The sequence below is a fragment of the Arthrobotrys flagrans genome (genome assembly GCF_004000055.1).
Source record: "Arthrobotrys flagrans strain CBS H-5679 chromosome Unknown unitig_9, whole genome shotgun sequence".
In the NCBI taxonomy this organism is placed as follows: Eukaryota; Fungi; Ascomycota; class Orbiliomycetes; order Orbiliales; family Orbiliaceae; genus Arthrobotrys; species Arthrobotrys flagrans.
The window spans coordinates 163,020-178,883 of NW_027137551.1; the positions used below are offsets into that span (position 1 = coordinate 163,020).

At 49.2% G+C, this 15,864-nt stretch overlaps 4 protein-coding genes across 4 annotated transcripts; all 4 read left to right on the plus strand.

Moving 5' to 3' along the window:
- Window positions 1–901: 901 nt before the first annotated feature.
- DFL_005436 (uncharacterized protein) lies at window positions 902–7,165 on the plus strand (the record flags this gene model as incomplete). Its single annotated transcript, XM_067634696.1, has 14 exons — window positions 902–1,447; window positions 1,502–2,106; window positions 2,159–3,422; window positions 3,495–3,548; window positions 4,566–4,618; window positions 4,786–5,058; window positions 5,137–5,349; window positions 5,422–5,448; window positions 5,536–5,677; window positions 5,738–5,743; window positions 5,808–6,290; window positions 6,351–6,362; window positions 6,419–6,998; window positions 7,146–7,165. The coding sequence occupies 14 exons, from the start codon at window positions 902–904 to the stop codon at window positions 7,163–7,165; spliced, it is 4,278 nt and encodes a 1,425-aa protein (XP_067489200.1).
- A 952-nt stretch (window positions 7,166–8,117) lies between these two features.
- On the plus strand, window positions 8,118–9,074 carry DFL_005437 (uncharacterized protein; the record flags this gene model as incomplete). Its single annotated transcript, XM_067634697.1, has 2 exons — window positions 8,118–8,224; window positions 8,297–9,074. The coding sequence occupies 2 exons, from the start codon at window positions 8,118–8,120 to the stop codon at window positions 9,072–9,074; spliced, it is 885 nt and encodes a 294-aa protein (XP_067489201.1).
- Window positions 9,075–10,672: 1,598 nt separating this feature from the next.
- DFL_005438 (uncharacterized protein) lies at window positions 10,673–12,678 on the plus strand (the record flags this gene model as incomplete). Its single annotated transcript, XM_067634698.1, has 6 exons — window positions 10,673–10,941; window positions 11,008–11,136; window positions 11,196–11,245; window positions 11,301–11,542; window positions 11,596–11,984; window positions 12,057–12,678. 6 exons carry the CDS (start codon window positions 10,673–10,675, stop codon window positions 12,676–12,678), a joined length of 1,701 nt encoding a protein of 566 aa, XP_067489202.1.
- A 1,417-nt stretch (window positions 12,679–14,095) lies between these two features.
- Window positions 14,096–15,618, plus strand: DFL_005439 (uncharacterized protein; the record flags this gene model as incomplete). Its single annotated transcript, XM_067634699.1, has 3 exons — window positions 14,096–14,138; window positions 14,229–14,535; window positions 14,622–15,618. 3 exons carry the CDS (start codon window positions 14,096–14,098, stop codon window positions 15,616–15,618), a joined length of 1,347 nt encoding a protein of 448 aa, XP_067489203.1.
- Window positions 15,619–15,864: the final 246 nt, after the last annotated feature.

A 15,864-nucleotide genomic window follows, 5' to 3' on the forward strand; every position in this document is an offset into this window, starting at 1 on the left:
TGCTGGATCTCTAGCTTCATTATCGTCGGAAACATGCAGGTACCTACTACCACTCGTCCCTGCATGTCCTCCATCGGTACCAATCCGGGCGGACTCTTCGTCAGCCCTGGAAGTATAGAGATCTTTCCGGTCCCGCTTTAAGGCGGGCTCTTTCAACCCTCTAGTCCCGGTATCTTTGATATCTAGTTCAATCGATCCGAGTCGTATACTCTTGCTTGACCCCTGGAGGTAGGTAGTATGACTCCTAGGCGAATATGCATATGTGGTTAACCTTATTTCCCCTCTTCGTCCATTTCATTGTTTCCTAGCCTCGTGATACCCCCCATCCCCTAACCCCAAAGTTTGTTTGCTGCACCTTTCGAAGCTCCTCGAGCCGACCCTGGTGTTTTATTGACAACATCTTAATTGTTGTAGACTATTACTCCGATGCGAGTTACCTCCAGGTTCTCTAGGTCTATCCATCGGAAACAGCCTCTATGAAGTGATACAGAGGTGGTAGCTTGTAAAACTCAATATTCTTTCTATGGTTAGAAGCTAGACGGGAGGGGTTCGCATGCCATAGGCCCTAGGCACATCCATCTGCCTGCCACTGGCGAATACGTCTTATGATAGCCTTCGTGCGAAACTAAGTATCACGGAGCCATTCTCACCATTGTTTCAGATCCTATTTCAGACGTTGTACTAGCTTGTCCGACATACAGATTACACTGTAGAAAGAGGGGGGAGAATGAAGGTGTTGCAATTTCTGCGTTGTCGGTCAGTTATTAAAATCCTTAACTCCGACCGGCCATCCGATAGTTTACTATCTTGTCCCTTTCTCATCGCCGACCGCGTGGAAATTATCTCCTACCACGAGTCGCCCATAATTCCAATCGCCGATAGGCCAAAGAGGGTATTTGCGATGGACTCAACAGCGTCCATATCCTATGAGCGCCATTCCGCCTCGAGTTCCTATGTTCCCGAAGCCGGACCTCCACCGGCGTCGACAGAGCAGCCTGCGGTCCAGGAGCACCACCCCTCCCCTTCCACTCCACCGCCAGGGAACATCGATCCCAATCTTGTTGAACCGACCGCCCTCAATGCTGCCGCCGCCGCCGCTCCTCGACCCGTCAGAAAGCGTAACCGAAAGGCTCTTTCGTGTAAGCCATGTCGGAACATGAAAGTCAAGTGCGATAGGTCCATGCCCTGCGACCGATGCGTCAAGAATAATAGGTCTGGAGACTGTATCTACGACGGAGAACCGGAGTCGAAGAAGCTATGTGTTACAGGCACATATGAGGAACCTGTCGCAAGCAAATCTCATACTGCCTCTACCAAACCTACTCCTGCCGGGCCACTCGACAAGTTTAGTTTATACGTCCAGAAGGTCGGGACGGCTATCACACATTATAAACGTGGGAAGGCGAGGTATGTCGGGGGCACACATTGGGTTCATATGTTTGGTGAGGTAGGTTCAGGTCCCAGATATTATGAATCGATGGTGTTAGTTAACCCGTGGTAGTTTGAGGAAATCGGACCGTGGTATATCCAGAGAATGAAAGATTTCGCAACATCGCGCAAGGAGATCAAGTATCTCAAAAAGTTCTTCAAGAATAAGCATCGTCAGAACTTCCCCTTCTGTAGCGGGCTCCAAGCGCCTCTCGCCATGAATGATATACCGTCCCTTTTACCTCAACGCCATATCGCAGATCGGTACATCAACCGGTATCTAGAAACCTTCGAGGTAACCCATCCTCTTTTCCACGAGCTCGCTTTTCGGCGAGAGTTAGATTCCTTCTGGCAGGATATCGCCAGCGGACCTCCAAAAGATGCTTGTACCGCTGTAGGCCCGGCATGGCTAGGGACGTTGTTTATGATGATGTTCCTCGGTTGCTGGTTTATGCCCCTTTCTCAAGAGACGGAGAGGCACCGTGATCTTTTGGATCGCTTGCTGGATGGCGCACAAGTTTGCATGATCGCAAGCAGTATTCGGGCGAGGAACACGATCCACATTGTCCGTGCATACTGCATGGTTGTTCTAGCGAAACAGTGCGATGCCTTGTCCCATTCTGATTCCAATGTGGTGTCCGTGACGGTGGCCATGATCACACAAATTGCAATGATGGCGTAAGTCTAACCTTCCTATCAAACCTAAAAGACTGCGCTAACTCTTACACAGCGGTATTCACCGCGATCCGGAACATTTCAAAGACATGCCGCCCTTAGAGAAATTTACTCGCCGACGAGTATGGAATACCATATTCTATATGAACTTTCAGAATAGCATGGATGGCGGGATGCCATTCCTTCTAGGACCGAGCGTTTACGACTGCCCTGCGCCCTTGAACCAAAACGACAACGATATCGCCATCGAGCCCGACACCGTATGCCCCGACAACATGGAACCAGGGAGCTGGCATAAGCCACCTCGTAACCAGACGGCGTCACTGCAACACCCTGCCACTGTGGTTACCGATTGTACTCACCAGATAATCCTTCGTTCTGTTCTTGCAATTGGCACCGAAATCATAACGCCACTAAACAACGCCGACGCCGAAGTCCTCCCTTATGATGCAGTCATGAAGTATGATTACCGTCTTACTAGGATCTTGGATGACTTGCCGCATTCACTCAATCCCGATCGCTATGGTGCTACCGGGTCGAGGCTTGATTACCGGGCTCGATTGGCAACACAGCAGCGAATGATTGAGTTCTTCATCCGTTCCATTCTTCTTGTTCTTCATCGGCCATACGCCCAGGGCCCAGACAGCAAAGAGCAGTACCCCAACAGTTATTATGCAGCCCTCAAACATGCAACCACCTACATAACACAGAGGAAACAGCTCTCCCTTGATAAATCCATCAACTCGGTGAATGGGATTTGGATTGCTGAGATTTTTAAGGAAATGTTCACGCTCTCCTTTCTTCTCTGCTACGCTGACATACGCAGACGAGATAATATCGATATTCACAATGATGATAAATACAGAAGCATTATGGACAGCCAAGAGATGGGCGAACGGGAGGCAGTAATATCAGAGCATCATTTCCAACTCTTCCTTGCCACCGCGCTTAAGATTCCTTCGTTAGTTTCAGCTAGAGAAGGCAAGGCGGTAATATTCTCGGAGGAATACGTTGCCAGTTTGAACGACGCAATACGTGGTGCCGCACAGAAAGTTAGGGTCGCTCTGGGGCTCCCACCACCTGAATCCGACGAGCAAAACCAGACCTCCGGAGACGGTGAACAGAGCGTTCAAGGTGCCCCTAGTATGATAACGAACTCAGAGACGGTAGCCAACGGTTCTCCAGGAGCAGCTATGACACCGAACCCTTCTTCTGCGGCAGCTCTGGCGACAGACGCGGCAGATTTAAGGGATAAAAGTTACTTGCAACAGGCTACTGGTGGCGGCGAGCAGTACGGGGCGATACCGTCAGCGCTATTTGTAAGTGTCATCCCAATCATCCCTCCAAAATTGTTACTTGCATCAGGCAAGCTAACACTGTCGCCGACTAAGGACTCATTAATGAACGATCCCAATCTCATGCTTGATGAGTTTTTTACATCCTTCGTATTTGGCGGGTTCCAATGATCGATACCCCCCGGTCTCCCTTTCTCCTTCTGACCATTTTGTATTTTTATATCTGTGAGAATTAAAAAAATTATTTTTAATATCTGTACTTTTCTTCCTCGGCGAGGTTGTTAAAATATTTTAACCATCGGAACAGGCCAGGAGCGAGATACGTGTTTGACCGTGTGCTGTTACCCGAAGGTGGACCTTTCCGAAGACAAGCGAGCCGGCAACTTTTTTCTTGGTGTCGTCTTTGAACCCCAGATTTAATGTTCATGCATCGAACTAATACCGACATGCACAAGCGGCAGGAACTGCTGCATTAGGAGTGGGGCCAAATTTTGTAATGGACGCAATGTGAGTGGCCAAAGAAGTCCCAGACCGGATCGAAGACGTCAGACCCGGCAGGTCGCAGAGGTTTGCGAGGGATATCGCCGGATTCCTAGCAATTAAAGACACCGTGTGGAGCATGGCATTACTCGCGTCACCACCTTTTATCTTGACCTTAGGAGCCAACAGATTGCACGAAAATACATAAATTCTTTGCCAGAAGGTCATTTTCTCAGTTGATCACGATCAGATTCTGGTTTCTAGAACTCGACCGATTACTAACCCAGCGGGCATATACACCAAAGCACTGAGCTCAGACCCACTTGCCAAGGATTTCTGATATTTGAAGCTCGTGAGTCGGTAAGCACTTGAAGTTGACCTGAGTCAAGTCGCGAACGTTTACGTCGAAGCTTCACTAGTAACTTGACGTACCTTCTACGCATTGGCGGTTCCTCTACCCCGCTTTTTTCCTTCTCGTTCAGATTTGCAAGGAGGTTAGACTAATTACTAAAGAGGGCGAGAGCAATATAGACTGTTTGCATCTAGAATCTGCCGATTGGTCAACCTTCTGGGATTCACTGACAATTTGGTCGACTTGCAGGCCAATTGCATATATAATCTTTCCTGATATCAAGTGCAATCGAGTACAGTGACACCGCAGCTGAATAGGATTACTAACCCATCCAGTTCCCATTACATTCCGCCCCGTCGAAATCGTTATACTTTACAGTACTTAAAAAGTAATTTCGTGTGCCCTTAAGTTTTAGCCACTATGACCCCCCTCCTCTTCTCCACTTTTTTCCCCGTCCAAAATAATCTAGCTTTGGGAGGCGTGTGTTAAAAGAAAAGAATATAAAACAACTGACCTCTCCATGTGGGCTCGCCGTGCTCCTTCCATCACCCGTAGATTTATCTTATCCCTCCATCGTCACCCAAACTTTTACTACACAAGCAACACCGAAGGATATCCAACAACCATGTCCAACAAATTCACAGGCCATCAGAACTCCCAATCGAGGGATTACGTCGAGGACAGGGATGCTAAATCCCAAGATACTATCTATGCTACTAGCAATGGTGCTCCGCATCCTCATCCTTATGGTACCCAGAGGGCCGGAGAGAACGGACCTCTTCTTCTCCAGGACTTTCACTTGGTCGATCTTCTATCTCACTTCGATAGGTATGCCTCTTTTATAATTACGGGAATAGTTCTTCGTCAGCGTAGCTGTAGGTTCGGATAGCTAATATTGTAATACAGAGAGAGAGTTCCCGAACGTGTCGTCCATGCAAACGGTTCTGGTGCCCACGGTTACTTCGAGTGCACCAACCCTATCCCCGAACTCACTATTGCCGATCTGTTCTCACAGAAGGGAAAGAGATGCCCGCTATCAATTCGATTCTCCACCGTCGGTGGCGAGTCTGGTTCCCATGACTGTGCCCGTGATCCTCGTGGTTTCGCAGTAAAGTTCAGGTATGCACCCTCAGTCTTTTGCCACACTGTACATCACCAATATCGATTACTAACATCAATTCTACGATCTAGAACCGTCAGTAATGCAATCTCGAGCAAGTAAATATGGGCAATATACTTACTTTAACCGTAGGACGAGGGAAATTGGGACCTTGTTGGCAACAATACCCCCGTGTTCTTCCTAAGAGACCCCGCCAAATTCCCACATTTCATCCACACCCAGAAGAGGCACCCCGCTACTCACTTGAGCAGTGGAGATGACTCTACCATGTTCTGGGACTACTTGAGCCAGAACCCAGAATCTGTCCATCAGGTCATGATCCTCTTCGTAAGTTATACTGTATATATTGCTTCTATGACGTATTTATACTGACTATTGTTTTTATAGGGTGACGTAAGTTCATAAATCGGTCCATGACTGCCCTTTTCCGCAATACTAATGCGAGATATCTGTCTAGCGTGGTATTCCCGATGGGTACAGACACATGAACGGCTACAGCGGCCACACCCTCAAATTCATCAACAAGAACGGCGAATGGGTCTACGTCCAACTCCACTGGAAGACCAACCAGGGCATCAAATGGATTCCCGCCGAGGAAGCCAACGACCATTCCCCAGACCACTCCCAAAAGGATCTGTACTACTCAATCGAGAAAGGTCAATTCCCCAGCTGGACACTATACATCCAAACCATGACGGCAAAGGAAGCCGAGGAACTCTGGGAGAAGCAAAGGATCAATGTCTTCGACTTGACTCACATTTGGCCACAAAAGCAGTTCCCTCTTAGAGAGGTTGGTCAGATCGTGTTGAATGAGAATGCGAAGAATTACTTCGCAGAGATCGAGCAGATTGCCTTTAGCCCGTCTCATCTCGTTCCGGGTATCGAGCCATCCGCAGACCCCGTTCTTCAATCCCGTTTGTTCTCTTATCCGGATACTCACGTAAGTAATCACCACCTACTTTCGTATATCGAGTTCAACAGCTAACAATATTTCCTCCAGAGACATCGCATTGTAAGACATACCTCCAACGACATCCCGAGTTATACAATGCTAACTTAAAAATCTAGGGTACAAACTACCAACAACTCCCGGTCAACGCCCCCCGCTGCCCCTTCCGCCTCGCAAACTTCCAACGCGACGGCGCCATGGCCTTCCACAACCAAGGCGGCCGAGCAAACTACCTCTCCTCCATCGAACCCATTAAATTCAAACCCGCCGCCGTCGACATCGACAAAACCCACGGCCACTTCATCGGCAACGCCGTTAGCTACCTTTCCTCAATCCGACCCGAAGATTTCAACGCCCCGCGGGCTCTCTGGGAACGAGTCTTCGACGAAGATGCGAGACAGAGATTCGTTAAGAACATCTCGGGTCATATGGCGAACTGCCATCATGAGGATGCTATCAAGCGAATGATCGCTATTTTCCGCGAGGTTAGCAAGGATTTGGGAGCTCGTCTCGAACAAGCTACTGGTGTCCAGGGTTATCCGGGTATTAAGGATTTGTCGTTCAATGGTACGCATAATGGAATGAGCGAGACCCTCAAGGTGGCGAATCAAACGCCTTCCGAGAAGTTTGGACGTGATAACGGAAATGTTAATGGTGGACCGAGATACGGAACTCATGGAGAGTCGATTAAAATTGAGGGTAAGCTATGAATGATAACTTCAACTGGTTCTTCTCATTTTTCTTATTCCCCCTTTCCCCGTTCCTTTTGTTATTTTTGCTTGGGCGAAATTTTTTTTTTTTCCTGTGATGGTTTCTCATAATTTGGCTTTCGGTTACGAAATATAGGTATTAGGTCCAACCTATAAGAATTGGACGGGTTGGGTTGGAGGATAATGTGATTGATGGATGGATGGATCTGTTTTTGGCAAAGCACCTTTTTCTTCTTCCTTTTGATGTCTGTTCAAGTTCGCTTTTGAGAATGCATCTCGCGTCCTGTTGAAGTCTAGCTAAGCTGCGGTATCGGGTTTATCTTACATTATTGCTTTCGTGATCGTTCAGGGAATATGACAGAACAGAACAAAGGAACAGACTGCAAAGACGAGTTGTGTATGGCCTCCAGATCGAATATGCCTTTTTGTTTATGTCCTTAGTTAGCGGTCAATGAAAAAAAAAAGTCCACCGAAAAACATCTCCAGCTTGGTCTTGAAAATGTGCAAAGCAACTCGGGCTTATGAGAAGTCGGTCAAACAATTCGGCTACGGATCCGAACCCGACTTCTCGGGTCGTATATGTCAGGGAAATATGAACGGTCAACGTCATGACGAGCCGTGCCCAGGCCGGTAGCCAAGATGTCGATTTTCCCTGGCGTCAATCCCGTTAAACCCCTGCTGTGGGGCTTCACCCGCCGTCGGGTACACAGAGACGAGGTCCGCTTCGGTATAACACACGAGACGAGGACCCGGGACGAGGTTAACATCCCCGCCATCAGCCAATACTCCGATACCCAAGCTTAGCCATTCAAACTTCAAAAATCTCCGGGCTCACTCCATGAACTTCCGAGCTCGCGTCTTAAAATCTTCCCGCATGGGTTCTTTTTGAATCCGGGGTATAAGCCGGGTGTATCTTGCCGATAACAAAGACGAAACGGTTAATATTCGACGGTCCGGACTTATTCGTGAAGCTCGTCTTATAAACGTCTCCGTAGCCCCTTGGATGGAATCTTGTTTTATCGATATTATACTACAATATCTTCGATCCCCGGTCCTCAACCCCACCGAGACCCTTTCGTTTAAAACAAAATAGCATCTACCCTTCGCGATGGCTACCACAAACGGCGTCGCCAAAGACTGGCGTAGTAAGAACAAGACCATTCAGATCTTGGATGCCGCAGAGCAAGGTGGCTACGGCGTCATCGCCGCCATTGTGTACGAACACCCGAACCGTAGCTGAATCACAACCGTGCGAGCAGCGCTAACGTATCGTATGTACGGATGTAGCTACAACATCGAGCAGATAATCGGCATGGTCAAAGCCGCCGAACAAAAGCGTTCCCCGTTGATAATCCAAGTATTCCCCTGGGCGATCACCTTTTCGAACGGTCTGCTCGTCCACGCCGCCGCTCAAGCCGCCCGGACAGCTTCGGTCCCCATCGCCATCCATCTGGACCACGCCCAAGATGAAGGCATGATCCGATTGGCAGCCGATACCCTCCCCTTCGACAGCATCATGGTTGACATGTCACATTACGAGAAGGAAGAGAATCTCCAAAAGACCAAGGAATTAGTCGCATACTGTCACGCCCGTGGGATCTCCACCGAAGCCGAGCCGGGTAGAATCGAGGGCGGTGAGGATGGAATCGCGGATACCGCTGATCTCGAGGGCCTTTTGACAACAGCCGAGGATATCGAAGATTTCTTGGCCACCGGTGTTGACTTTCTAGCACCGAGCTTTGGAAACGTTCATGGGGAATATGGGAAGAGAGGGCCGCAGTTGGATTACGCACGTCTCGACGATATCAGGACGGCTATCAACGGAAGAGTTAGGATTGTGCTCCATGGGACTAATGATTTTCCCGAGGATGTAATGAAGCGGTGTATCGGACAGGGTGTTTCAAAGGTTAATGTGAACAAGTTAGTGTTGGATGATTATTTGGTCCATCTTGAAGGGAATGCGAGTAAGTTGAGTCTTACGAAGCTCATGGAGGAAGGCGTGGAGCACGTAATCAAGTTGATGGAGTGGCAGATGGACGTTTGTGGGTCGACGGGGAAGGCTTAGATTCTGCATTTGACTCGACTCGACATCGACCGGCGCTTGAAAAATGCGCGCAGTTTTTTGCGGATGTTAGATAATCGATATGTTCCAGATCTAGGAATTTTATATATGTTTATCCTAACTTTTGCAGAGTGGCTTTGGAAGGGCCGTGTGCGATATCAAAAACCAGGGTCGGTCGGTCAACAATAAGATCGGTAATCCGCTAGAAAGTTTTCGCTCATATTCTTAGTCTTACGATCCGAAGAGCGATGGGTTTGCTGTGTGTAACAGTCAGCCGCGCATTATCGGCGTCCAAAGTTGGTGCATGTGGGTACCAAATGACACGTTTTTGGCTGCCCGTCAAGTTTTTGAATTTTAAAGCTCCGAAACGGCGAAGGCTTAAACTTGCTTGGTGGACATTTCTGCATGTGCGGACGCGCATGGGGGAGAGCTCGAGAAGCATAATATAATATGCATTAAAACCCTCACGAAATGCGAAATCGTGAACCCGACCGACGGTCGATTCATGCCACCCAACCGGAAGAGTTATCGCATGCGCAGAGGGACATATGTAGTCAATGTTTCTCTGTGCCCATTTGCAATCCATAAGCATCTCGCTTTCTCTCACAGACGGGAAGAAAAAGAAGACACCGGTAAACAACCCAACTTTCCCGAAGGACTTCCCAATCCTCTGAACTTGAGTAACATAAAGAGCTCTTCCTTCTATTCGGGTGGAATGAATAGACAGAAACCTCAGCCCTGCTATGCATGCATGACGGCGATGACGAGAAGATGAGAATTTAAAGTTGAAATTCTTCGGTCGCACGGGCTTTTCATCGAGAACCCGAAAGTAACTTCATACCAGCTGTATGGTGATACGGATGAAGCAATGATGGGTGCTCGCCAGGCAGCAGCGATGGGATGAATGCCGGACTAGCTCGATCAGGCCGCGGCCCCAGACAGAAAAGCGGCCGCGGTCTAGGGCGCTGGGAATGCAGGTCAGCAAAGCTGAAGAGGCAGTGCGGACGTCGATCGATATTAGTCGACGGTATCTTCGCAGAGCTTACTCTGGCTGGGCGATGCCCGTCGTGGAACATTAACGTGCAGTTAACGATATGATGGTTGATGTCATTGATACATCGAGTAAAGATGGAAAAGCATTCTCTGCGGATGAGCTGGTCCTCGCCGCCAAACATCAACATCGAATATCTCCTCGAGACTTCGGTCGGTCCGCAGAGACAATTCGTGACTCCATGCCTGCCTGGCCTGCACAATTCGATCTCTACCCAGGTTAGTTTTAGTTAGTCGGCCAGGAGAGAGAAAACGACAGGGCACCGGACGCCCAAGCAAGGAAGCCCGCATGCTTGGTCTGACACCCTTCCAAGCCAGCCGAAACAGCCCTCGACGGGATTCAGAACCACCCCTGCGCCTGCCTTGCGAAACGACGGAAAATTCCTGGGCTTTTGTCTTGTGCTTGCGCTTGCCAGAACTATCTGATTGTGCATTGTACGCTTGATTATAAAGAAAAAAAACGCCCGGACGTTCAAATTTCAAAATTTTATTTCCATGGCTTCTTCAAGTTCAACTGCAATCGAAGAAAATACACACGCAAAAACTACACGATGAGTTCTAGTTCGAGTTCACTGGGCGAGGAGTTCGTCGCCAGCGAAAAGTCGGCTGCTGCTGCTAGCGGCGTCGGCGTCGCAGAGTCGGTTGACGCTGGTGGTGTTAACGTTCTGCGCACGCACGACACTACGCACCGACAGTTAAAGGAACGTCATGTTCAGCTCATCGGGATCGGTGGCACCATCGGCACTGCTTTATTCGTAGCTATTGGGAGAGGGCTGGCCCTTGGTGGGCCGGCTAGTTTGTTCCTCGGCTTTACGCTTTGGTATGGAATAAACCACAATCGAAGATATGGAGAAGGAAAGAAGCTGACATGATCGTGAAATCATAGGAGCACGGTCGTCCTCTGCGTCAATAATTGTTTGGCGGAGATGGTGTCCTACCTTCCCATATCCTCTCCGTTCATTCGATTCGCCGGTCGTTTTGTGGACGAAGCCTTCGGCGTCGCTACTGGGTACAAGTAGGTTCTATTTTATATCGGGTTGATTGGAAGGAAACGAAATTGACGGTTCTCAATAGTTTCTTCATCTTCGAAGCCATGATGGTTCCCTTTGAAATCGTCGCAACCAGTACGTTCTTTTTACAAAATATTAACTTTCATCGTTGCTGACTGTGTGTCTACAGCTTTCATTCTCAGCTTTTGGCCCGGTTCGACGTCGGTCCACCCCGCAATAATTATCAGCATCATCATCGTTGTCTATGCCCTCGCCAACATGTTTACGGTCAAATGGTATGGTGAGGCCGAATTCTGGATGGCCCTCGGCAAGGTCATCTTGATCGTCGGGCTCCTGATTTTCACCTTCATCACCATGCTGGGAGGAAACCCACTACACGATCGATTCGGTTTCCGATACTGGAGCAATCCCGTGAGTCTATAGCTCATCACCCATTCCTTCCAACCGTACTAACGAAGAGCAAGGGCGCATTTGCCGAATTCTACCACACGGGCTCCCTCGGTCGATTCATGGGATTCCTCGCCTGCTTCATCCAAGCCAGTTTCACCATCGCTGGTCCGGACTATGTCGCAATGGCAGCCGGTGAAACCCAGAACCCTCGCAAGACGCTCCCGAGGGCGTTCAAGGGCGTCTTCTTCCGTCTCACGACCTTCTTCGTCCTCGGTTCGCTTGCCGTCGGAGTTCTAGTCCCCTACAACTCCAAAGAGCTTGTTGATATCTACCTTCTTGGAAAGCCAACGGCGGGAGCAGCCGGATCGCCATACGTACTGGCGATGCAAAGGCTTCGAATTGGAGTGTTGCCTCATATTGTTAACGCTCTGGTGTTTACCTCCGCCCTCAGCGCCGGAAACTCGTACGTTTTTTGTGCGAGCCGTTGTCTCTTCGGTCTGGCTCTCGAAGGGAAAGCGCCCAAGATATTTACCAGGACGAACAAAGTCGGTGTCCCCATCTACTGCGTAGGGCTGGTTATGTGCTTTTCATTGTTGGCATTCCTCCAACTTTCCGCCGGTACTGCGAAAGTTCTGAATTGGTTCATCGGGTTGGTTACTTCCTCGCAGTTGATGAACTATGCCGTCTGCAGCTTCACCTATATCAAGTTCCACCGGGCGTGTATTGCCCAGGGACTGGATAGAAAGGGTAAGCTTCCGTTCTGTGGTATGTTCCAGCCATACGCGGCGTACTATTCCCTATTCTTCACTTTCGTCATGACGTTCGTTGGAGGGTTCACGGTGTTCTTGCCGGGATTCTGGAGTCTGCCGACGTTTTTCTTCAGTTACACCATGCCGTTTATGTTTCCCGTTATCTTTTTGATTTGGAAGTTTGCGGAGGGGACGACGTGGATGAGGAGCAAAGATGTTGATTTGGTCGAAGGGTTGGATGAGATTGAAGCATATGAGAAGACAATTCCGCAGAAGAAGAAGGCCGAGGCCACGGTGGCTTTTGAGAAGGTCCGGCGGACGTTGTTCCGTCGGGTGAAGAAGCAGAATTCGAATATTGAGTCGAAGTTGGGGAAGAGTACCAGCAAGAAGAGCCTGGGGGGAATGTGATTCGATTCGGAATTTTTTTATTTTTTTTAATACATATCTGGCGTTCAGGTTGTTTCTTTTTTGCTCTTTTCTCCTTTTCTGTTTTCTAATGTCTAATGTACTCGTCCCGATATATCGATACTTGTATAACAAAGTATCCCCATACCCTATACTGATAATCTAAGCGGAAGAGGGGAGGGGATCCCGGGGAGGAGAAATGCCTGTAGACAAGCATCTACCTGTATATACCACTGACCATTTATTTCTATTTAATATTTTCCACTTACCTCTTCCTCTTCTTTCCCTCCTCCCTTCGATCTCCCCATGGCATACATTCCTTCTCAACCATCTCCTCCCGACTACCCATCCGGACGGGTCCCCGAGGCTTCACTTATATCAATTCATACATCCATCTACATGCGACCACGAACTGAAGCTAACCAACAAACCTGCAATCCAGGTGCTCCTAATGTGATTAATATAGGAAACCGACAGACCCAAACAGGGTCCCGTGCATCGGCTACAAGCCGGGGTCGCTAGCACCCACTCTTTGAGATGGCCTGTTACATAACAGTTACGGCACTCCAACCACCATTTGTGCCACGCAAGGAAAGGTCGCACGACGCTATCTCACCCAAGCATTCTCGATGGTCTTCGGGTGCTTGTTATCAGCGAATGTGCTGGCTATCGCCGTTAGTTACTGCTATGTATTAGCTGCTCCAGAATAAAACAGAAAAGTAAAAGTCCGAGGCCAACCGGTATTGCTACCCTAAAAACGATGACAGATGTCCTCCTCCGCAAGCCATTGTCTGTCTTGCTGTCTCGCTCTCCTCTCCCTCCTTCTCCTGTCGAAGTGATCCGATCTGATCAGGGATTCCATTCGACTTTCCGGGTAGCTTGGTTTTTAACTTGAACTCAAAAGCAATCAATTTCAAAGCACGAAAGGCTTTCCTTCCTTCCCCGTAACTCTCAAGTATATATCGATCTGAAACCTCGAATTCGAAATTTCGACATCATCGCCTTTGCGACATTATCGCCACGACCAGCATCTGCACCCCATAGCTAACTATAGCTAGCCGACGCCGCATTTTTTTTTTTTACTTTTCATTGTTTTTGGTTTGACAAGTCGAGGAACCAGGAAATCAGTCCATTCGTTCCCCGGTTTGGCTTGGCTTCGGATTCAGAACCCTCCCGAACTCTCCGGGTGAGCAAGCTCTTCCTTTCAATCAAATCAAATTCATTCAATCCGACTCCCACTTCGAATCCAACCTGTCGATACTATTACGCTATACCTCTCGGGCTTCGAGTTTCACCGAATTCTACGTTAATTCAACCGGCCTGCGAGGCCTTAGCTCATCTTCCATCCGATTCTCTCTTATCTACACCCGACATCTCCTAGCTCTTCTGCCGTGACATCTTTCCTCGGCGCTGATGCACGATGACCGACAAGGAGAAGCACCATAAGGCTTGCGACGAGTGCCGTATGTTGTTTGCCTTTTCACCTACTCGGATTTTTTCGTTTTTTTCTTTTCCAATCCAAACTAACCCATCTTTGGTGTGTTTTTTTCAAGGTATCCGGAAGCTCAAATGCCCTGGCGAATATCCAGCATGTTCACGATGCGTTCGAGACGGCGTTCCCTGCGTGTACAGCCTCCAAAAGACGATGGGGAGGCCTCGAAAACGAAGAAGAAGTGATGCTCTCAGAGCCCATCAAGCTGCCACCATCGGCAAGGGAGACTGCCTCAACAATTACATTAGCATCTCCGCTGGCGACGGCACCAACGGACACAACACGAATCAATGGTTGGAAAGAAATAACGTCTTTATGGGTGACGAAAGCAGGCTGTTGGACCTGAATATCTTGGGGCCGGGCGATGGGTGAGGATTAACACCAAAACCCCCACGCGGTCACCCCGAACATCGATGGCATAATGCTGACAAGCTGCGACTGGCTGGAATCGTAGACGCAACCACCACGGGGGTTGCATCCCCCACACGGCCAATAGAAGTTCCTCGAATAGCGCGCACTTCGACCCCAGTCTTGCTGGATCCAGCGACACCGTAACCACAGATCTCGACACCCTCTTCGACCCTTCGGTCCAAAATATCGATTTCTCGTCCCTTCTTAGCGATCTCTCGCCGTCGCAAGACAGTCCGTTACCGAACCCATCGACGCCGTCGTCATCATGCGCCGCGCCCACCGTGGCCCACCACCACCACTGCACCAATGCATCCTCCCAACCGGTGTTATTAAACCTAATAGACCATACCAAAATCCCACTCGAGGTCGGCACGGCGATGAGCCCCCGAGATATGACCGCCTTCGGTATAAACCCCGAAACCAGCCTCGGCCTCACATGCGACTGCCTCCTCCACTTCTTCTCCGCGATAATGACGCTGAAAAAGATGATTTATAACCCCGTACACCTCTCCCCTCCCACGCCGTTTAGTACTCCACCGCCACCCATCAGTCTCGAAGAGATAACCGCCATCAGCGCCAATGCGATCGAAATCACCAAGTCGAGTTTAAAATGCGCCAGTTGCAACATGTGTTTCACCACGCTGATGAATGTCGGCCAGCTGCTTGGTTTGTTATTAAGAGCGTACTCTCAATTCCTACAAACTTCTAGCAGCGTTATGCCCCGTTCCCAGGCTAAGAAGGTGGTAAGCGACGAGATGGATAAGATATTGGATATCCTCGGCCAGGTCGAAATCCGTTCGTTAGCACGGCACGGGATGGTTTTGGAGAGAGATATGAGGATCACGAAGGACATGGTTGGAAGAGGCGTCATTGAACGCATCGCAACGGGGAATTGGGTGGGGGATAGGAATCCGTTATGTTTAAAGATCGTTAATATGGTCAGAGGGCTGGCGGATGGGTTGATATGCGGAGTCGGAGTGGGCGAATGCGTGAATGGGGACCCAGGGCAATGCAATTCGGGGCTGAATACTCTATCTTAGGGGATTTCTAAACCGGGGAGCGGTGAGCCCTCAGGTAGGCGCTAGAGATAGAGGATGATGGAGTGAGGGGTTGGTAATGCCGGTGTTCTTTTCATGGTGCACGAACCGTTTCTTGAATGAATTTGGGTTTACTGGCGTTCGTTTACTTGGGCAGGGACAATTCAATTTGTACGACTAATACGAAAAGGAGGGGGTATGGTATGTATATAGCATTTATTTCTTCTCCTTCTTCCTCTTCGTCTGCCT